Source organism: Aspergillus ibericus, assembly GCF_003184845.1.
Source record: "Aspergillus ibericus CBS 121593 unplaced genomic scaffold BO80scaffold_40, whole genome shotgun sequence".
Classification (NCBI taxonomy): Eukaryota; Fungi; Ascomycota; class Eurotiomycetes; order Eurotiales; family Aspergillaceae; genus Aspergillus; species Aspergillus ibericus.
Window position 1 is genome coordinate 112,492 of NW_020292138.1, and position 19,846 is coordinate 132,337.

A 19,846-nucleotide genomic window follows, 5' to 3' on the forward strand; every position below is an offset into this window, starting at 1 on the left:
CTGGACGCTGGAGAACTGATGCGTGTTCACTCCGCGGACGGGGAGATTGTACGGCGGCCGGCGCGGGCTACAACCGCAGAGCTGACATAATCAGGCCACGGCGGCGCCCGGCGAGTCTATTCCGAACGCTCACCGGGAAGCTCAACAGAAAAGTTCCTGGAGCTGCAGTAATCCTCAACTCTCCGATACGGGCCCTTCACTCCGCCAGACTACGCTTTCCCGGCTCCCCCTTCCATCCCATTTCTCTTCCTCATTCCCGCCCCGGGCTTTCCCTTGTATCACATTTAGCATTTGGGCGCCATGGTTGCCTCTGCTATCCGGATGCGCACCCCCAGCGCCATGTTCCTGTCCAAAGGCGCCCTCTCCCTGAGGAGGCCGCAGACTGTTCACAGATTCAAGGATGTTGCTCAGTATGTTGCGCTACCGCTGTGAACTCTGCCTATCTGTCTACACACATGCTAATCGTATCTCCTCGCGTTTTAGATCTCAATTGCCTTCCCTTTCCGCCCTTTCCCGTTTTTACGCCTCTAAGTGTATGCCGTTATTCCCGTCGCCTTTGCATTGTGGATCATCGGATTCTGACATGTTGGATCTACAGCCTTCCCTCCTCACACCATCATCAGCATGCCGGCTCTGTCGCCGACCATGAACGCCGGAAACATTGGAGCCTGGCAAAAGCAGGCCGGTGATGCCCTGCAACCCGGTGATGTTCTGGTTGAGATTGAGACCGATAAGGCCCAGATGGACTTTGAGTTCCAGGAGGAGGGTGTTCTGGCCAAGGTTCTCAAGGAGACTGGCGAGAAGGATGTCTCCGTCGGCTCCGTATGTATCTCCTATCGTGTTATTTTTTGGTGCCCACAGCTTTTCTTTTGCTGACCGCAAATTAGCCTATCGCCGTCTTGGTTGAGGAGGGTGTCGACGTTGCCGCTTTTGAGGCCTTCAGCCTGGCTGATGCTGGCGGTGAGAAGGCTGCCCCTGCCGCTGAGGAGAAGCAGGAATCTAAGGGAGCTGCTGATGCTGCTGCCCCGGCCACTTCCGAGCCTGCTCCTGCTGCTGTGGAGCCTGAGACTTCGGGTGAGAAGCTCCAGCCCAGTCTGGACCGTGAGCCTCTTATCAACCCTGCTGCTAAGGCTCTGGCTTTGGAGAAGGGTGTGTCAATCAAGGGTCTTAAGGGTACCGGACGTGGTGGCCAGATCACCAAGGAGGACGTCGAGAAGTACAAGCCCGCTGCTACTGCCGCGGCTGCTGCCCCGACCTACGAGGACATCCCTCTTACTTCCATGCGCAAGACCATTGCTAGCCGCCTTCAGCAGTCCACGAGGGAGAACCCCCACTTCTACGTCTCCACCACCTTGTCTGTGACCAAGCTCCTCAAGCTTCGTCAGGCTCTCAACGCTTCCTCCGAGGGCAAGTACAAGCTTTCCGTCAACGACTTCCTCGTCAAGGCCTGCGCCGCGGCCCTCATGAAGGTCCCTGCCGTCAACTCCAGCTGGCACGAGGAGAACGGTCAGACCGTGATCCGTCAGCACAACACTGTCGACATTAGCGTCGCCGTCTCCACCCCCAATGGCCTCATCACCCCCATTGTCAAGGGCGTTGAGGGCCGTGGTCTGTCCAGCATCTCCAACCAGATCAAGGATCTGGGTAAGCGCGCTCGCGACAACAAGCTCAAGCCCGAGGAGTACCAGGGTGGCACTTTCACCATCAGCAACATGGGCATGAACCCTGCTGTTGAGCGCTTTGCTGCCGTCATCAACCCCCCTCAGGCCGGTATCCTGGCTGTTGGCACCATCCGCAAGGTCGCCGTCCCCGTTGAGACTGAGGAGGGTACCTCCGTCGAGTGGGATGACCAGATCATCGTTACTGGCAGCTTCGACCACCGTGTCGTTGATGGTATTGTTGGTGCTGAGTGGATCAAGGAGCTGAAGAAGGTTGTCGACAGCCCCCTGGAGCTTCTTCTGTAAGCTTGTTTCTGCACTTTGGAGCCCCGACCAGCGCAGCATACTAGCTATCTACGATCGGAGTTTCTTTTGGCCTTGTTGTAATATGTATTAAAATCATTCGAATGTTCCTCCTTTTCACGACCATCACGGTCTGTCGAGTACAGCCTAGATATTCTCAATGCATCTCCTATGTCTCGTATCTTGTCTTTCTGATAATCGGCGGCACATTGTTGGACGCGCAGGCGTCTGAACCGCGAATCAGGCCACCTAGATAAATTAACCACTGGGCAGTTATTGGTAGAGTCGATAAACAAGCTAAGCAATGCGTAGCCGGAAGTGCGATGCGTTCGGCACGAGGGTCTTGGCGGTGCTCATCCAACTCCACCATGGAATCTATGACGTGATGTCATTCTCCCGGCCGGCTCTGGCGTTCATAAATACCTGGGAGCTACATCCCCTGGAACCTACCTTAATACTTTTCCCGTGCCATCGCATATCTTCTATTTACCCTTATCTCGAAGTCATCTGTGCGTTCATCCCTGGCTGGACATCACCAGCCTTGATGCTGGCCATTGTATAATCCCCCTCATATTGGACGCGCTGACTGATGACGTCGTAGATCACCAAACTACGCTGATCACGCGAGTCTCTTCACCAGATCATCCACCATGTCTTACGCAGAAGCTGCCGCCAAAGGTCCTAAGCAATCTCCAGAGGAGGTATGTTTTCATCCTGATTTGTCGCGACCATTCAGTGACTACTGTATCCCTCTTCGTTTTCCAGACCAGCTAACATCAGCTAGGCGTAAGTTAACAAACAGCAACCAACTGTACCCATTCGTATCACTAACAGCCGTTCAGCCGTGCTCCTGACGTTGGTGGAGTGTACCGAGACGAGTCCGAGAGCACCGCTTCCCTCGTTGACGTTGATTCGCCGCATGTCCAGGCCGTGGATTCCGAGTTCCTAAAGCAGGAGGTCCAGACCACCACACAGGCTGAGCGGATAGAGCGCGAAGAACAAGAGCAGGAGTCCTACGAAGAACGGAAAGCAAAGGCTAAGGCCAAAGCCAAAGCCAAGGCGAAGGCTGAGTCGGTCCGTAGCAACGCGCACAACCCTGTTTACATTGCAAATGCTCTGATTCTGGGCCTGGCCGGCGCGGGCTTGGGATATGGGGCATACAGAAAGCACGCTGCTGGGCAGCTGTCATGGGAACTGGTTGGATGGTGCTCTGGCGCCGTTGGAGCCTTTGGTGCCGTCGACTACTTTGTTAGCAAGTGAGTCTCGAAGGGAATTTGTGATCGCATTGCTTTGCTTGCTAACAAGAGCCTCTTTAGATGGTTTCTCCAGAACAAATACCCTCCCAAATGAGCGTTGAACGGAGTCGTGTCTTGGACATCGTGATATCCCGAGGTCAATTTTGACTCACTTGCGGCTTTTTGTTATCTCATTCTCGTTTAGTGTGCACGAGGCGCTGTGCCAATTCTAGGCGTTATAGTTAATGTCTACTAGTCCGAATATTCGGTCTTTGTCTTCAAGTCTGCGCTTTATGCTGTAGTAGTTCCAGGAACAATAGCATACACAGCTTTCACGGCCATAACCCCTCTTATGACGTTGACATCTATTAGATGACAGCAAAAGAAAAGAAACCGTATGAAATAGATAGCATAAGTGGAGATCTTAGGCAGCGCTCCTGCATGGATTTACTTTGGCTTGGACCGAGCGATTGAGTTGAGCGGGTCAGGCCGCAGGCAGGATTGCAGTGACAGGAGGCGGTCAGCGGCGTCAGAATCGTGGCCGGGCAAGAACATGTGGCCTTCGCCAGCATCATTAGTAGCCCGATATAGAGTAATATCTCCGGACACGTTGCTACTTCCTGACACCAACTGCCACTGCTCAAGGACAGCCCAATACTCTCTTTGCAGCTTGAGACAATATTAGTTCGGCAAATACGAGCTTTAATCTTCATTCTCTAGCTGTGATTGTATACAACGCAGTCGCCCGATAGGGTACACCGCACCAATGGTACATTCCCCAAATCTCTAGAAAGCCGGCTTACGAGCTCAACCCCATGATGACAATAAATGCTTATATGGACTCATGCATAGAATTCCCTCTTCAATTCCGCCCTGAAGCAGTCATCTGCCATCCGTCGTGATCTGGACACATTCTCTCAGTCACCGGCAACATCGTCTGCAGCGCTACAAGGTGGGTTTGGATGTGGTTGCTGGTAGTGGGCCCACTACTCGATATGGAGGCTTATGCGCGTTTGTAGGTCAAATCGCCGCATCGCTCGCATCGCTATCGCGGACCATCGACGACTACTCTGCACTGTCCAAGAAAGAGCTGATTCCGGAGAAACAAGAGAAGGCGTTTGAGCGAGTCAAGAATTTCCGGACCGAGCTTGCAGATTACCGGGTACATTTTGATCAATTACGGAAAGAAAGAGAGGATGCTGTGAGTTTTATGCCTCGAACGCATATAGGAGTTAGAGTCGCTGACATGATCTTTACAGCAATCCGTCACCAATCGCAATGAGCTCCTCGGTCGACGCCCGCATCACACAGCTACTCCCGAGAACCCGTACGCCCAATCGTCCCTCCCGCAGTCGTCTGCCTTTGGCAATCCTTCGTCACGATCGGGACTCAGCTTTGGAGCTTCGCCGGCCGACTACACTCGGGAAACGCATGCGCTTCGCGAACAGAGCTTCCTAGCGAGTACCAACACCCAGCTAGATGAATTCCTGGACCGGGGACGTGCCGTGCTTGCGGATTTGGGTCAACAGCGCGAGGTGCTTAAGGGCACGCAGCGTCGACTCTACAGCGTCGCGAACACGCTGGGTGTAAGCGGGGAGACAATTCGCAAGGTCGAGCGTCGGGCCAAGCAGGACAAATGGATCTTCTTGGGGGGAGTGATAGTGTTCTTCTTGTTCTGTTGGGCGGTGTTGCACTACCTGCGATGATGGAGGTGTATGTTTTGTTTGCTAGGCTTATTGTGTTTGGTGCTTGGGTTGTCTTACAAGCGCAGGCGTTCGGAGCGCATTGGCAGATATCTTCTTGCTCACTAAGTAAATATGTATGTATGGGTGTGGTGGTGGCTATTATTTAGTTCCTGCAGCTGGGCTGGCTAGCTTCCCTTTTCCCGTGCGCAACGGGATTTCCTCGGAGTGTGGAGTAGTGCGTCGTAGCCTCGTAGGGAAACCGCATTGTTGCTGGAGACGGGAAGGCCGTTGTTGGGAACGTGCTGTCGGTTAAATGGGGACGGGAACCGACGCAACAAACTTACAAGGAGGCAATTGTCTCGAGACAGGCAGGTCAAAAGCTCCAGGGGGTCTCTGGTCGGAGGACAATTGACGGGCAGCATGCCAACCGGGTCGGTAGGACGGAACCGGAGCAGAGGAGGCGAGGATGGGCAGAGGAGCGAACAGCAAAGACAGCTGCTGGATCCGATGGCTGCCGTGGGGATCGGAAACGGAGCCATTTAGCCGCCCCAAAATCCTTCGCGCTCACCGGCCACCGACGGCTTCTCCCTTCTTCTCCCTCTCTTTCTCTTCCTCTCTTCTTCTTCATCGCAATTGCTTCTCTTCTGTCCAACCCATCTCCCCTTCTTTCTTTCAGATAGATTCACTTCTGTCTCCCCTTCACAGCCAAGATGTTCGCTGCTCGCCAGTCTTTCAACCTCCTCCAGAAGCGTGGCTTCTCCGCTTCTGCCAGCCAGGTGTGTAGCCAAAAAAAAACATTGCCTCGGAGCTGTCTGTCCCCCTGCTAACCATCATGTCTCCATCTCCAGGCCTCCAAGGTTGCCGTCCTCGGTGCCGCTGGTGGCATTGGCCAGCCCCTGTCCCTGCTCATGAAGCTCAACCCCCTTGTTTCTGAGCTCGCTCTTTACGATATCCGCGGTGGACCTGGTATGTCGCACAGCTCCTCTCAACATGAAACCACCATCCGATCATCGGAGTCGACTAACATGAGCCTTTGCAGGTGTCGCTGCCGATCTGAGCCACATCAACACCAACAGCACCGTCACTGGCTACGACCCTACCCCCTCTGGCCTCCGCGATGCTCTTAAGGGCTCTGAGATCATCCTCATCCCTGCCGGTGTTCCCCGCAAGCCCGGCATGACCCGTGATGGTATGCACTGGACCACTTTGAAACCGGCCGAGGCACGAGCACAGCAGAGCTAATCACGCCATTCGCAGACCTCTTCAACACCAACGCCTCCATCGTCCGCGACCTCGCCAAGGCCGCTGCTGAGGCTTCCCCCGAGGCTAACATCCTCGTCATCTCCAACCCCGTATGCAGAGATCCAATTTCCTCAATCCACTCCACTCTCACTAACAGGACCAGGTCAACTCCACCGTCCCCATCGTCTCCGAGGTCTTCAAGGCCCGTGGCGTCTACAACCCCAAGCGCCTCTTCGGTGTCACCACCCTTGACGTCGTCCGTGCCTCCCGCTTCATCTCCCAGGTCCAGGGCACCAACCCCGCCAACGAGGCCGTCACCGTCATTGGTGGCCACTCCGGTGTGACCATCGTTCCCCTCCTCTCCCAGTCCAACCACCCCAGCATCGAGGGTACTACCCGTGACGAGCTGGTCAACCGCATCCAGTTCGGTGGTGACGAGGTCGTCAAGGCCAAGGACGGTGCCGGTTCCGCCACCCTCTCCATGGCCATGGCTGGTGCTCGCTTCGCCGAGTCCCTCCTCAAGGCCGCTAAGGGCGAGAAGGGCATCGTTGAGCCCACTTTCGTCGACAGCCCTCTCTTCAAGGACCAGGGTGTTGACTTCTTCGCCTCCAAGGTCGAGCTCGGCCCCAACGGTGTTGAGAAGATCCACGAGGTCGGTGCCGTCAACGAGTACGAGCAGAAGCTCATCGAGACCGCTCTCGGTGACCTCAAGAAGAACATCCAGAAGGGTATTGACTTCGTCAAGGCCAACCCTTAAATGGATTGCTTCCAACCCTCTGCAGCCGCCTTCCTCCATGTATAACAGTCTTGTGTAATTTGCCATACCCCTATGCACTTTCCCATCTCGCATTGGCTTTTATCTCGGAGGAATGCAGCTGTGGATTCGCATGACATCGACTCGGTTATGTGAGGGGAGATGGACATGACGTGTATTTCCTATAAATAAGAAAATCTAATGATTATGACTATACTACGTACCTGTAGCTATACTTCTACCTAAACCAAACTGTACATATCCGCTGTTGTACCATACTCAACCAAGACCATTCACGCCCTTGCATCCCGACAACAATCTCAATCCAAATAAACCAAGACACAGACAACAGCTATACCAAAAATATAATCCCGTATACGCTCACTTTCTCCACACCATATATACATATCTCAAACGGCGACATCTTCAACAACACCATCAAGCTAAGGATACATCACATCACATCACATGTCCAATATGCTCATCAACCACAACACACCCCAGCTATATATATATATATGGATGATATTCGTTATGGACCTAGCCCCGCAAATCGAGCGGTCTTTCTTTATCCAAGCCAATTTTAATAGCCTACTAGTAGTACAGCAGAGTATAGTATAGTATAGTACATACATACTAGCTTAGATTATCCGAGCAGGGTAGGTAGGTAGTAAGGTACGGTAGACGGTTCATCTCGAGGAAGATTTGTTGGTCAACTATCGCTAGAATCGATATAGTGGGAAAGAAAGGTGTATGTGGTATTGAGTTTTATTGTATGAGCTGGTTGAGGGTGAAGAGGTAATTCCATGGTACAAAGTAGGTAGCTAAGTAATAAATCTACGCGTACGAGGAAATCACTTCGGTATTGATGGAAGAAAGGACAAGGTCAGTGGTGAGCACCAGTAAACCTGTATTGGAGATGGAGATAGTATTGACTGGTTTGCTGGTCACAGTCTTGAATATCTGATCTGTGGTACGTACTATCTAGTTGCTTGCTCTGCTACGCTGAACAACCACGTTTTGCCTTGGCAAATTAGACACGGTTAGTCAGTCTACTCCGTACATGGAAATATGAAGATTGAATCATCCAGAAGGATGATATAATGCTAGCAAAGAGGAAGCTAAAAAGAGTGGGGTATTGGTCCTATCGGTATTTCAAGTAGCGCATCTCGTGAACAGTCATCATCATCAGTGAAAACACGGATAATAGCAATAAGCAAGATGGAAAAAGAAAAAGAAACAGAAATAAATAGATAGATCTTCGCATTAGGGACGCAGAAAAAATTGGATGGCATCTTTGCATCGTATTCCAATTGGTCATCGCTAGCTAAATGGGGTAGACAAGGGTTACCAAAGTGTAGGTGCCAATTTTTCGACGGAAAGGAACGATTAGATGTAAATGAGAATAGAACGAACAAGAGCCTAGGTATAACTCCTCATTGCGTCAAGGTAGCCAGTTCCTCCACGGAGGTCGTGGTCGAAGGTCTCTGCAACCTCGAGAACGCGTTTGATGTGCTCCATGGAGAGAGGAGTTTGTTCGTTCACGGCGAGTGCTTGGGCGGTGCGGACGGAGTTTTTGATCTATACAGATGGAGATGTTAGTTTTCTGCTGATGGAGAGGGGCTGTATAAGACGTGGGAGGTCTTACCTGACGTCCGTTGAGATTATGTCGAGCCAGCAAATCAAAGTCCTTTTCGGTGAACGTGGCGGTCTGCACGCCCTCCTTGGCCTGAACACGCTCCAGGAACATCTTCCAAACACTCCGCTTCGCCTTGGTGGTGAGGTCACCGTAGCGCAAGGCGACGTGAATGCGGGATTGGAAGGCGTCGTCGAAGGTCTCAACGCGATTGGTGGTCAGGAATAGAATCCCCTGGAAGTACTCGAGAAGCCGCAGGAAGATGCTGACCAGGGCGTTGCGGTGGATGTCCTGGATTGTGCGCTTCTCGAGGAAGATGTCCGCCTCGTCGAGGAGCAGCACGGCGCCCCAGGAATGGGCAATATCGAGGATCTTATTCAGCTCCGCCTCGAGGGTGCGCGAATCGGTACCCAGCTCGCCAGCGCTGACCATGTAGAGTGGGCGCTTGAGCAGCTCAGCAATGCCTTCAGCTGTCAAGGTCTTTCCGGTTCCTGGGGGCCCATGGAGCACGGCGACCAGGCCCTTGCCCTTGCCTTGAATGACGTCGTCGATGTTCTGGGCGGCGCGGAAGGTGTGGGACTCGACGAGGGCCTTGACGATGGATTTCTGGTTGTCCGGGAGGACAAGCGAGTCAAAGGCATCCTCGTTCCAGTCGATCTCGCTAATGCCAGAGATACTAAACTCGAGCCATAGCTTCTCGCTAAAGGCGAAGCCGAGCACTACTGGACTGGCGATGAGAAGCTCCTCTTCGGTGAACTCGCGGTCGGAGGGATCCTCGACCTCGTCCATATCCTCCTTGCGGATCTCGTTGCCGTTCTCATCCAACTCAACCTCAACGACATGCGGCTTGCCCTCCTTGTCACGCACCACCTTATACCGGACTCGGGGGGCATCCGAGTCGCGCGGTTGCCCATAGGCCTGGTCGGAATCCGAGCCGGACATGGCGCAACAGCACCCATCATCGCTGCCGTCATTGTCGGAGGCGTCAAGATAGTCGGGGTCCTTAGGACGGACAGTGCTGATGGGGTAATTGGGGTTGATGCGCCGGTGGATGGCGGGATCGATCATCACCCGGCCGTTAATGTTCACCTTAATGACGGACCGCTTCTTCTTGTAGAAGCCCATGCCCTTGTGGAACCGGTAGTTCATGCCTCGTAACGCCACGAACTTCTTACCCCGTTCAATCAGCTTCGTTTTGACGCTCTCCGCCTCGCGATGGTACTTGAGTGGATAGCAGCCGAGACTGGTAATCTTGCGGGCGCCCTTAAAGGACTCGACCTCGGCAGCCATGGTGCCCATGCCAAAGGCCTTACCATCGTACTCGAGATAGCGGCCCTCGATGCTGTACCACTGGCCCTTCATGAATGAGGACTCCTTGGTGGCGTACTCAATCTTGAACGCGCGCGGCTCGTCCTGGTTGCCGTACGTGGAGGAGTACGCCACGGTGTTGGGCTTGAAGATGGCCCACAGGAGATCGAAGGTGATCATGTTGGCGTCCAGCAGCGGGTACAGGGTCTTTTTAGTTTCGGCATAATCCGTGTCCAGATACTTAATGAGCACCTTCAGATGCGACGCCTTGAGCTCGGCAACTTTTCGGGCTTTTTTCTTCTTTTCTGTCTTGGCTAGCTGCCTAAGATCTTTCATGTATTGCCGCGTCTCCTCCAAATACAGGAAGAGCATGTTCGGATCGACGACCGCTGTCTCCTGCACCAAGCTGACGCCCTTGACTCCGTCCATGACCTTGGCCAGCGCATCGCGGAGGTATTTGCTTTTCAGGTCCACCACGGTCTCCAGATACTTGTTGTCCCAGTCGAACTTGCGGCGTACCGTGAAAAGGTATTGGTCCCACTCATTTGCGTCAGGGTCGTCGACCGTCTCGGTCAGCTTGAAGTTGTGGATCGTGTTGTCCCACACTGAGTGATGTTAGCTTGGAGTCTCGTAGAGTTAGAATGGATAGCAAAGACGAACATTGATCGACTCGCTTAAAAGCAATCTTCGAGGCCGCCTTCTTCCGACCCTTGGACTTTTGCGAGCTCCCTTTCTGACCTTCCGTATGTCCATCACCCGAGCCACGCTTGCTCCGACCTTTCCGACGCCCGTCGGCGAGCTTGACCCGTAAGGCGGCCAATTTCTGCTTGGCCAGCAAGAGCGCCAACTCGTCCGCATCCGCGTCGTCGTCGTCGTCATCTTCATCCTCATCTGGCTGCTCCTCAGACGAGTCTTGCTTGGACCGCGACTTTGCGTTCTTCTTCGCCTTGAGCTTGGCGACTAGCTTTTTCAGGGTCTTCTCATCAAGTGTGGAGTCGGTGTCGTTGCTGTCATCGTCATCGGCAGAAGAATCCGAGTCGGTCTGATGCGACCGGCTCTTCTTCTTTCTGCCACCTTTGAGAGCCTTCTTCGCCTTGTTCTTGGCCCGTCGGCGGCGCTGCTTGCGATCCGACGCGGAGTCGGATGAGGAGGTCTGGGTGGCTTCGTCATCAGACGCGGAGTCCGGGCTGGACTCGTCGGAGGTGGAGTTTAATTCCGAAGAACTGTCATCGCTGGGGGTGACGATGGAGGACGTCTTCCGATTGGATTTCTTTTTCTTGGACCGGTTGGGATCTTGCTCTTTTGTGGGGTGCTTAGAGCAGACGGTCTGTTTGGCGACGGGCTCCGTAACGGAGACCGAGACTTTGGGGTCGGGCTTGACAGGGGAGGCGTCGGCGGTGGGCGGGTCGGCGTCGAGCTTGGATTCGGGCGGGGATGAGGCCGGGGCACTAGCGTCGGCCATGGTGGTGGAGGAGGTGGAGGGCGTCGTGGTGGTGGCCTGGAGCTCGTGCCGCAGTGGAGCTGAGCCAGGGACCGGAACAGGCACAGGCCCACTCTCGAGCTCGGAGGTCTGCTGGGGATCAGTGGACATGTTGGGGCGAGCTAGAGAGGAATTGGAGAGGTCGGGGAAGGGAGATGGGAGACAGGAGAGGCAGGGAAGAAAAGTGCGGGTGTGCAGATGAGGCGGAGGAATGGCCAAGACGTACTCTGATGCCTAAGAGGTCGTTTTCCTCGCTTGCGAAGCGCCTTGCGTGTTGGCCGGCCCAGCAGATTGGAGGACGCGGATTCTGGCGGTGTGATGCCTAACCACCCAAGACGAGATCAAGGGTCGGGAGCAAAGAGGTGGGAAAGAAGAGCGAAGGAGCAGACGGACGGGCTGGAGGATGGGGGAGGCAGGATGAATAAATACAAGTTCGAAGGGGCAGGGGATGACGAGCCGGCCGGGGGGCACAGCAGACAGTGAGGCGATTGCATGGCGGATGAAGAGAGCAGGCAAAAGAAAAAGTAAAAAGCGCCGGATTGGGAAGAGGCTGGGCTGCGCGATGCTTGCCAATGAGCGTCTGGATGGGCGCCGGTCAGCAGTTGATATTAATTGCTCCCTCGTCACCATGGCACCCCAGCGTGGCACAGACGCCGTCCCCGACTGCCCTTCAGCCGCACTGGGAGCCTGGAGAAGACTTTTGGCTCCCCATCATATCATGAAGCATCACTGGCATGTTGCCCGTGGATCGGCAGCTGATCGGTCACCGACATTTGCCAGTGCGCGTGTCTCATGCGCTGTCCAGATGCCAGATGCCAGGAGAGCCCGCGGACTAGACTGGCCGATCCCGCTGGGGTTGGGGACGGTTACGGCGCACCGAAGAATTGGAATGGGCGCCCAGTGACACTCTCCAACCAGTAGCATCTCGCGAGGGAGTCATGGAGGAAAGATGTGAATCATCCTAGGCAGCAGGCCCCTCTCGTATCCTGCCAGGATCCCCCGTCGTCAATGCGACCAGAGCTAGGCCTGCAGCTTGCCCACAGCCCAAGCCAGTGCAAAGTGCCTTATCAAACACCTTTCATCCCTGGTGGCACAGCTTGTAAATCCCTTCTAGAGTGTCTTCAACTTCAAGATACCTCTCTAGTATCTCCTACGCTACATTTGATACCACCAAAATCTATATATTCCCCGATCTGGTGGAAGCGGAGAATCCTGGCAGTTTCTAGATCGCCGTGTTATAGATAGCTGGAGGAACCAATCAAATTATAAAACTCAACGGCTGGCCATGACCTTGCAGCAGGGGCTTACCTGAGTCATCTCCTGTCCTGCCTGGGCTGAGCACAATACGTTACTTCGGATGGCATTGTTTTACTTATTCGCTGAGCAGCTTTCCTTATACTAGCAGGCTTGTTCACTAAACACAACAAGGATCAGAGAAAGAATGTCATGAATGGTCTGCTCAAGAAAGATGAACCAGTAATCTACGTTAGAGAGATGCACAGATACAGATAAGTCAAAGAAATGCGTCTGATGATATGTCTGTCTAAATAACGGCAGAATTGAAGCTTGAACAAAGAATAGCACCGCTTCCTTGTAAAGATGAGAATCGCACAGGTGTAACCACTACATCACTTGGCAAGTATGTGAGTCATAGACATAAGTGTTCTCCCGTCATTTATTTGAAGCTCAAGAGCCACATTGATTCGGACTGCGGGGAAGACTATCTGGCTGGGAACGAGCAAGCGTGAGAGGAAGGCTGTCCATGCTAGTTCCAGGAATAGCAATACGTGTCCAGCTTTCTACTGGATTCAGTCATGAGTGCAGCTAGGTTACTCCTCTTATGGAGCTGTAAATCCTGATACGATTTCCCCTGTGTGGATTTGATGTTGTAGGAATAGTGATGGGACAGCTAGGCACATAAGCCAGGTAATGGAGTATCTCAAAAGATGACAGTAGGCCGTACAAACAGCAGTTGTAACGGACAGGTCAGGATTAACTTTAGGTATGGAGTAGTTCAATTAGATATATACATCCTAGGTAGGAAGTAATTAGTCCTCGTATAGTATGCTACTAGACTTGGCACGGGTCCTGATCCTATATAGGCAGATTGATTCTACACAGGGCAAATCATGCATTCTGCCGTTGAATTGATGAGAGACTAGTAAGCTAACACGTAGCTTAGGACAGATGCAGACTATTGAGAGAACCCATCAAGAGCACCCAGCTTTAGTCCTAGAATTCCATATCACATAGTCACACTTGATCTTTGATGCTCTTTCTCATACCTGCGATTGGGTCTGCGCATGTTCATCGTCATTATACAATCATCCAATGCCGTAGTCACCAAGGCTCTTTTATCAGTCTTAGTCCTTTCTACCCTCCCATATATTTTACAGCCATTTCCTAGATGCCTTGTAACGACTTGGATCTAGTAACTGAACAGCTGTGAAGTCCAACTTCCAGTAAATACCTTCTCTTCTTTCCACTTCACTGTCCCAGGGTCAGCATTCACTACCAGCAACACAACTAGAACTTGAACTGAATGCCCTTGAACATATCATATTTCCCTCTCACTGCTCCATTTCGTTCCCCTCACATCTCTCACTCATCCTTCTACCTGACCATCTACCCATCCTCAACTTCATCTCCACCTCAATCATCAACACCAACTCACCACCAAGGCAAAACAACATCGTACCATGGACGCCGAACCCGATTCTCCCTCAGCGACCTTCACTCCAGTCAACTCGAGTACCCCCATCAAGCCCGACCCCGAGGAAGCCGAGAATGCCACCCTTCTCAAGGCAGTGGTAACCAATCCCTCCCATCATTCTTCATTCCAAACCAACACCGACTAATCAAGCCACAGAAGAAACCCCCCACCAAGCGCCGCAACAGCAAAACCCGCCGCTGGCTCTCCTCATACCTCTTCCGACGAAACCCCCACCAAAAAGTCCAAGTCCACGACCACCACGACGCCCAAGAAAACCAAGCTTCCACCTATCCCCACCAGTCTGGAGGCCGTCACGGCCAGCGACAGGCTCATCCTGCGTCTGCGGGACGAGGAGCAGCGTAACTGGGATGATATTAACAAGGAGTGGATGGCGCAGACGGGCATTCTTGTGGGCAAATCGACGCTTCGGATGAGATATACTACGATGAAGAGTAATTTTGTGGATATGGATGGGGAGGATGTATGTGCTTTTCTCTTTCTCCTTCATTCTTTCTTCGATGGTGATGTTGGGAGTAATGCTAACATATCTGTGTCTGATAGGAAGCCCGCATGCTACGCGCCAAGAAGGAAGTCGAGGAGAAGTTCGAAGGCGATAAGTGGCGGCTTATTGCGGATGCAGTGGAAAGTGCTGGAGGGAAGAATTATCCTGTTGGGGCGTTGCTGAAGAGGTTTAAGGAGATGAGTAAGAGGGGAAGTGGTGGTGCTGGTTCTGGAGATGGGGGAGAGGACAATGGGGTTTGAATAGCTGGCGGGAGTTGGAACATAATGCTCGGGGGAGGTGTTGCTTTTTGCTGCTGTTGCTGCTGGTGAATCTTTTGTTTTTGCTTGATTGCGTTGCGCTGCGCTGGATGGAATTACCTGGAGGAACTTGATAATATGCTGCTGGCATTGGATTATGCATCGCCTGCGGATTGGGATGATAATTGAAGTTGATTGACACTTTATGAGATCAAAGGTTTGGGGATAGTTACATGATTGCAATGGTTTAAGGATTATTGGTTGGAGATCAGTACATCTGACATTTAATTAACATAACACAGACAAACCAGCACGGTACTATCTCTTTGACCATAAATGCACAATTATGGCGCTGGAAATCCTCACCTCCTATCACATCTTTAATATATTTCTCCTCACCGGTGTCTGTCCTCGCCCAAAGTACTATCGCTAGTTGAATTTTTGTACTTATCAGTCCGCGGTGGTCTCGATCAGCGTACACCAACACAATTACTATTCAAAGAAAAAAACCTAATACATACATTAATCCGTTGATCAGTGATAAAGAATCAGAAGATATGGATCTCATTAGAACAGATGCCTATAACGTCGAAGCCCTAACAGTAAAGAAGATTGTAGTAGAAAAATAATATCAATACCCACAATATCACAGAAAAATATACTACATTTTATGTAATTGAAAGAGCGAGCAATGCTTGCCTACCTACTAGTTCTAGCTATTTGGATTCCGCCGCCGGAAATCCCTCCTGCCCAGCCAATCCGTCGCTCCCGCCCGCACGGCCATCACCTCCAACTCCAACTCCATCCCACCCAAATCCTTCTCCCCTCCCCTCCCCCACCACAACCACAACCACCACCCCTCGCCAACACCATCACCACCACCACCATGTCCACCCCCACACTCCACGCAATCTACTCCGCTCCTCAACAAACCCACACCTTCGAACAAACCATCACCTCCCCTCTCCCCTCCAACGATGCCGACCCCTCCGCCGTCCCCGCAAAAGTAACCTACCTCGCCGAACTGCGCAAACTCGTGTCCACCATCCAGAACGACATCAATGTGTTTCTGACCGAGCGCATGGAAGACGATAAGAAGGCTGCGGAGGCGCAGGGTCAGAAGGTCTCGGAGAAGGAGGCCAAGGAGGAGGAGAATTATGGGGAGGAGGTTGTGGAGGAGGATGCTTGATTTGATTTTCACTACTGGGTTGATCTGAGCTCGAAGTCGGGGAGGCTACGGCTTGACGAGGAACGAACGAACAAACGAACGAATAATGAATCGTCATATGCATTTGGATGGAATTGGAATTGGAATTGGAATTCTTGAATACCGCTATCCCGGGGTATCATCATAGTGCAGGAAATGTCCGCCACTCCGGTATGCTTGAACAAGACATGAGTGAGGAAGATGCGGGAGAAAAAAAAAAAGAAGAGAAAAAGGAAGAAACAGAAAGGTCAAAAAGAAAAGAAATAATCAACACAACAAACCGATCAATCGATACCAATAAACCTCTATATACAGACAATATCACGGGCTCAACGCATGCGATTGGCACAGCCAAGATGGACAACCGTATTACTGTCTCCGGTCAGCGACGCTCAACTCAAAGGCTACTATGGACTTACTCCGGGAACACATTGATTACACTTCCTCCAATTCTCTTGTGGCAGATGCCACATACCCGCTCTTCGGTGATGGTGACATGTCGCGATCGCGTTGATCGCGCGTCCGTCCCCTCGCCTACCAGCAGCTGCGCCTGGGTCTTGATGTTTTCGGCCTTTTGCAGGTTGGCTACGATCCGGCTCTCGTTCAGAATCGAGTTGGCGGCCCGCATACGGCCCTTGAAATAAAACTCGAGCTCATTGACGGGGAGTGATTCGGGGATCAGGTCCAGCGCAGAATTCGGCGGCAGACGGGATCCATGTTTGGCCAGTACCTCGAGCGCGGGCCCGTACCGGGGCTTGTAGTCGTGAGGCGGAGACAAATATAGAGACAATAGAGTTAGATAAATCGATGGTTTGTCCTCCTCATAAGCCAGCAAGGCTACGCAGCGCGATGTCGTTCCGTCCGCGGCTGCCGTATCCTCCATCTTATGGAGTTGGTTACAGTATCTGCGCGGTCAACCTAGGTGAACAACTGTAGATGATATAGATGTGACTCACTCTTCAGCCTTCGTATAGTCCTCCAGCTTGAACACGTAGATCTCCAGGGCTTGCCTATGCTGTCCCATCTTGCTAAAGACAATCGCGCGGGCCTCGAAAAATTCAGGATCTGGCAACGTCAGCACCGCATCGAACCCACGACGAGGGCACTCACCGTCTCGGTCAAGTCGATCAAGAATCTTAGCCGGGGAATACTGGGAGCTGGACTTGAGCATATTCAAGAACTTATTCTGCCATTCGACATAGTCATGCTCGCTAGAGAACTCCCATTGCTTCGTCTGATGCTTCTTCAGCCGGTTCAGATAGAGCATGAGCAACTTCTGATGAAGATCCGGCAACATATCGTTCAATTCCCCGATAATATGCTCCAGGTATCGGACAGCGAGGTTTACATCAATGTCCTCCAGAAAGTCCAGCACCCGATCCCGCGGCAGGGTCTCTGCGTTCTCCGTATCTGCCAGGAAGACCTCCATGCCCATCTCAGGGTGCTCCCGCACCGGCCACTCCGCGAACTCGAGGATCAGGTCGATATGATCGGGTGACAGATTCTGTAGATACCCAACGGTTCTCTTCGGTCCGTGCAGCTGCGGTGCCGTCTCTTCCTCATCGTCAGCCTTCCCGAACTTCTGGAGCAGCTCCAGCGCCTGCCGGTGCAGCTTCTTCCCGTATAGAAAATCAATCAGATCGTTGTGACGCCCGGTCTCCTCCAGCTTCTCCATTACCACGTCCGGGTCGCAAAAGTTGGCAATGCGAAACAACGACCCTGCCAGCGCAGGAATGGCATACATGTACGCCCGGAAGAGGGTAGTATCCACAAGCCTGGCTTTTTCCCGCAGCCTCTCCCCGAGGTCATAGTCGTCCTCCTTATCGATACTTAGCAGCTTCATGACCGAGTCCGTCAACGCATCGTTTGCCCCGTCCGCCGTCAGATCAATCACCTTCAGCGAGCCATCTGGGTTCAGAAATCGCTGAAACCTCCGTCGCACATCTGCAAGGTATCTCTGCAGCTCACGAACAGCCAGTTTCAGATCGTTTCCTTCCAGTGCCTTGTCGTGCTTAGCATCTTCGATGACCTTCGCACGGATACTGCCCGCATCACTGCCATCGTCTGTTCGCGTCCGCAGAAGCGACATCACCGAGGGAGCATGCGACAGTGTCTTCGGCACCGGTGTTTCCTCCGTAGCCGACCCGTCCGTGTGGTTTTGATTCTCCGGTGTCTTGGGCTGACTGTCCGACGTACCGTCTTCCGATTCCTCTGGCTCCTCGACAATCGACGACAGCTCGCCCGCGATAATCTTCGGATACAGCCGAATGATCGTCTCCGGGGGCGCTGAGATCTCCGTGAACAGATCCATCGAATCGCAGTACTTCCGCATCTTGAACAGCCCCTCGGCCTTCTCTAGCTTGATCTGGCGCAGCCTCCCCTGCTTGTCCCGCAGCAGCGCATCCTCCAGCATACTCGCCAGACTGATCGCCTCATCCAGATACCCCTTCTCGACCAGCGAGTCGATCTGCGTGTCGTAACTCAGCGCCTCCATCCTCCAAATTATCCGATCACTCGACACCAGGAACCCCTTCCCAGCATGCGCCAGACTGATTGTCGGCTGCGGGATATGCATAATGCTGGCCGAGGGTAGCGGAATCGACTGCAATAGCGACAACGTCTCCGGGTTTCGGACCTCCAACACCCCCTTGGAGGAGTCATGCAACGCCAATAAAAACGGATACGAATATCCAATATCCGCTGGCGCGTGACTCCAGGGGATCTGTCTCCGCCCCAGCGAATTCCCCTGCACATCAATGAAATGCGTATTGATGTCCTTGGCCAGCAGCACCTGGCCCTCCTTCAACCTCGTCGCCAACGGCTTCGGCGCCGCGCCTCCAATCCCAATATAACTCATACTGGCGACACCCACGCCCGCCAGTCGTCCAGTACTCTCCTGACCACCCAACCCACCTATCCCCGCGGGACCAGATAAGTCCACGACCGTCCCCTCCCCCTCAATATCAACCATCACAAACCCAGACCCCAACCCAGCCACCAACCTCGTCCCCGACACCCACGTCAGCGTCTTAATCCCACTAACCAGCGTCATCTCCATGACCCCACGCTCCACCTCCATCTCCATATCCCTCCACACCCACACCAATATCTTCCTCTTCACCGCCACCGCCAACCTGGACACAATCGCCGGCACCCCCGTCTCCGGATCATTGACAATATTCGAAGTAACCGCAAACGTCGTGGCCCCCTTCGTCTTCCCCAATTGCTCCTGCAACGCATACGTCCCCAAATCATGCAACGACACATACCCCCCGGCCAGCGAAACCAATATCTTTGCCTCCTTAATCAACGCCAACTGCTCAATCTTATACCTCGAGAACTTTTCCACCTCGCGCAACAACTCCGTTTTGCTCCCTCCTCCTCCTCCCCCATTCATCCCATTCGTCACAGTATTATGATTCCCATTCGTCGTCTTCATCCCCCCATTCCCATTCCCATCCCCATGCCCATTCGCATTCGCATTCACATTCCGTATCGTCCCATCCCCATCCCCATCCCCATCCCCTCCACCATCAGTATGATTCCCCCCTTCCCCCCCATCCTCCCCCTCACCGGTAGTATTCGTAACAGGAGTCGGCTCATTCACCCGATATATCCTCAAACACCCATTATTCAACCCGACCAGGACCCGATCGCCATACGCAAGCACGGATTCGATCCGTGACCGATCGCGCGGTTTCAGCTCCACGAGCGGTCGGGCCGTGAATGCGGATAACATGTTCATGGGGCGTCTTCTTTCTTCCTTCCTTCCCTCTTTCTTGCTTTGGCTGCTTTATTTCCCTGTCTGCAATATATGTGTGGGGTAGTGCGGTGGAGGGTTTTCTAGGATCGGTGTGTGTCGGGGT

General features: G+C 53.0%; 6 protein-coding genes across 6 annotated transcripts; 4 read left to right on the forward strand and 2 right to left on the reverse strand.

Annotated features, from left to right (window-relative positions):
• The first annotated feature begins 292 nt into the window (after positions 1-292).
• On the forward strand, positions 293-5,052 carry BO80DRAFT_495905 (dihydrolipoamide acetyltransferase component of pyruvate dehydrogenase). Its single transcript, XM_025723980.1, has 8 exons — positions 293-410; positions 484-533; positions 599-822; positions 888-1,960; positions 2,804-3,217; positions 3,587-3,591; positions 4,216-4,397; positions 4,456-5,052. The coding sequence occupies exons 1-8, from the start codon at positions 301-303 to the stop codon at positions 4,900-4,902; spliced, it is 2,505 nt and encodes an 834-aa protein (XP_025572245.1). The 5' UTR covers positions 293-300; the 3' UTR covers positions 4,903-5,052.
• Positions 5,053-5,543: 491 nt separating this feature from the next.
• On the forward strand, positions 5,544-7,004 carry BO80DRAFT_427778 (malate dehydrogenase). Its single transcript, XM_025720103.1, has 5 exons — positions 5,544-5,657; positions 5,730-5,847; positions 5,921-6,070; positions 6,139-6,233; positions 6,287-7,004. The coding sequence occupies exons 1-5, from the start codon at positions 5,592-5,594 to the stop codon at positions 6,878-6,880; spliced, it is 1,023 nt and encodes a 340-aa protein (XP_025572246.1). The 5' UTR covers positions 5,544-5,591; the 3' UTR covers positions 6,881-7,004.
• Positions 7,005-8,299: 1,295 nt separating this feature from the next.
• BO80DRAFT_362820 (ATP-binding protein) lies at positions 8,300-11,283 on the reverse strand (the record flags this gene model as incomplete). The annotated part of the gene is made up of 3 exons (XM_025716074.1): positions 8,300-8,458; positions 8,526-10,426; positions 10,482-11,283. 3 exons carry the CDS (start codon positions 11,281-11,283, stop codon positions 8,300-8,302), a joined length of 2,862 nt encoding a protein of 953 aa, XP_025572247.1.
• A 297-nt stretch (positions 11,284-11,580) lies between these two features.
• BO80DRAFT_179479 (uncharacterized protein) lies at positions 11,581-12,388 on the forward strand. Its single transcript, XM_025714006.1, has one exon. It carries the CDS (start codon positions 11,750-11,752, stop codon positions 12,203-12,205), a length of 456 nt encoding a protein of 151 aa, XP_025572248.1. The 5' UTR covers positions 11,581-11,749; the 3' UTR covers positions 12,206-12,388.
• Positions 12,389-14,000: 1,612 nt separating this feature from the next.
• On the forward strand, positions 14,001-15,962 carry BO80DRAFT_437382 (Gon7-domain-containing protein; the record flags this gene model as incomplete). Its single annotated transcript, XM_025721002.1, has 6 exons — positions 14,001-14,111; positions 14,256-14,495; positions 14,576-14,717; positions 15,076-15,193; positions 15,426-15,445; positions 15,490-15,962. The coding sequence occupies 6 exons, from the start codon at positions 14,001-14,003 to the stop codon at positions 15,960-15,962; spliced, it is 1,104 nt and encodes a 367-aa protein (XP_025572249.1).
• On the reverse strand, positions 15,943-19,482 carry BO80DRAFT_427783 (putative vacuolar morphogenesis protein AvaB). Its single transcript, XM_025720104.1, has 3 exons — positions 17,091-19,482; positions 16,937-17,045; positions 15,943-16,885 (listed from the first exon to the last, which is right to left on the reverse strand). The coding sequence occupies exons 1-3, from the start codon at positions 19,375-19,377 to the stop codon at positions 16,396-16,398; spliced, it is 2,886 nt and encodes a 961-aa protein (XP_025572250.1). The 5' UTR covers positions 19,378-19,482; the 3' UTR covers positions 15,943-16,395.
• Between the last annotated feature and the right edge of the window lie 364 nt (positions 19,483-19,846).

What these genes read in the sequence shown, in the direction of transcription:
- BO80DRAFT_495905 (XM_025723980.1), top strand. Translation starts at nt 301, where the DNA reads ATGGTTGCCTCTGCTATCCGGATGCGCACCCCCAGCGCCATGTTCCTG. An exon ending in CCGTTTTTACGCCTCTAAGT is followed by an intron (nt 534 to 598) that starts GTATGCCGTTAT and finishes TTGGATCTACAG; the next exon opens with CCTTCCCTCCTCACACCATC. An exon ending in GGAAAGAAAGAGAGGATGCT is followed by an intron (nt 4,398 to 4,455) that starts GTGAGTTTTATG and finishes TGATCTTTACAG; the next exon opens with CAATCCGTCACCAATCGCAA.
- BO80DRAFT_427783 (XM_025720104.1), bottom strand. Translation starts at nt 19,377, where the DNA reads ATGAATGGGGGAGGAGGAGGAGGGAGCAAAACGGAGTTGTTGCGCGAG. An exon ending in TGATCGACTTGACCGAGACG is followed by an intron (nt 17,046 to 17,090) that starts GTGAGTGCCCTC and finishes TGACGTTGCCAG; the next exon opens with ATCCTGAATTTTTCGAGGCC. An exon ending in GACTATACGAAGGCTGAAGA is followed by an intron (nt 16,886 to 16,936) that starts GTGAGTCACATC and finishes TTGACCGCGCAG; the next exon opens with ATACTGTAACCAACTCCATA.
- BO80DRAFT_427778 (XM_025720103.1), top strand. Translation starts at nt 5,592, where the DNA reads ATGTTCGCTGCTCGCCAGTCTTTCAACCTCCTCCAGAAGCGTGGCTTC. An exon ending in CGATATCCGCGGTGGACCTG is followed by an intron (nt 5,848 to 5,920) that starts GTATGTCGCACA and finishes GAGCCTTTGCAG; the next exon opens with GTGTCGCTGCCGATCTGAGC. An exon ending in TCCTCGTCATCTCCAACCCC is followed by an intron (nt 6,234 to 6,286) that starts GTATGCAGAGAT and finishes TAACAGGACCAG; the next exon opens with GTCAACTCCACCGTCCCCAT.
- BO80DRAFT_179479 (XM_025714006.1), top strand. Translation starts at nt 11,750, where the DNA reads ATGACGAGCCGGCCGGGGGGCACAGCAGACAGTGAGGCGATTGCATGG.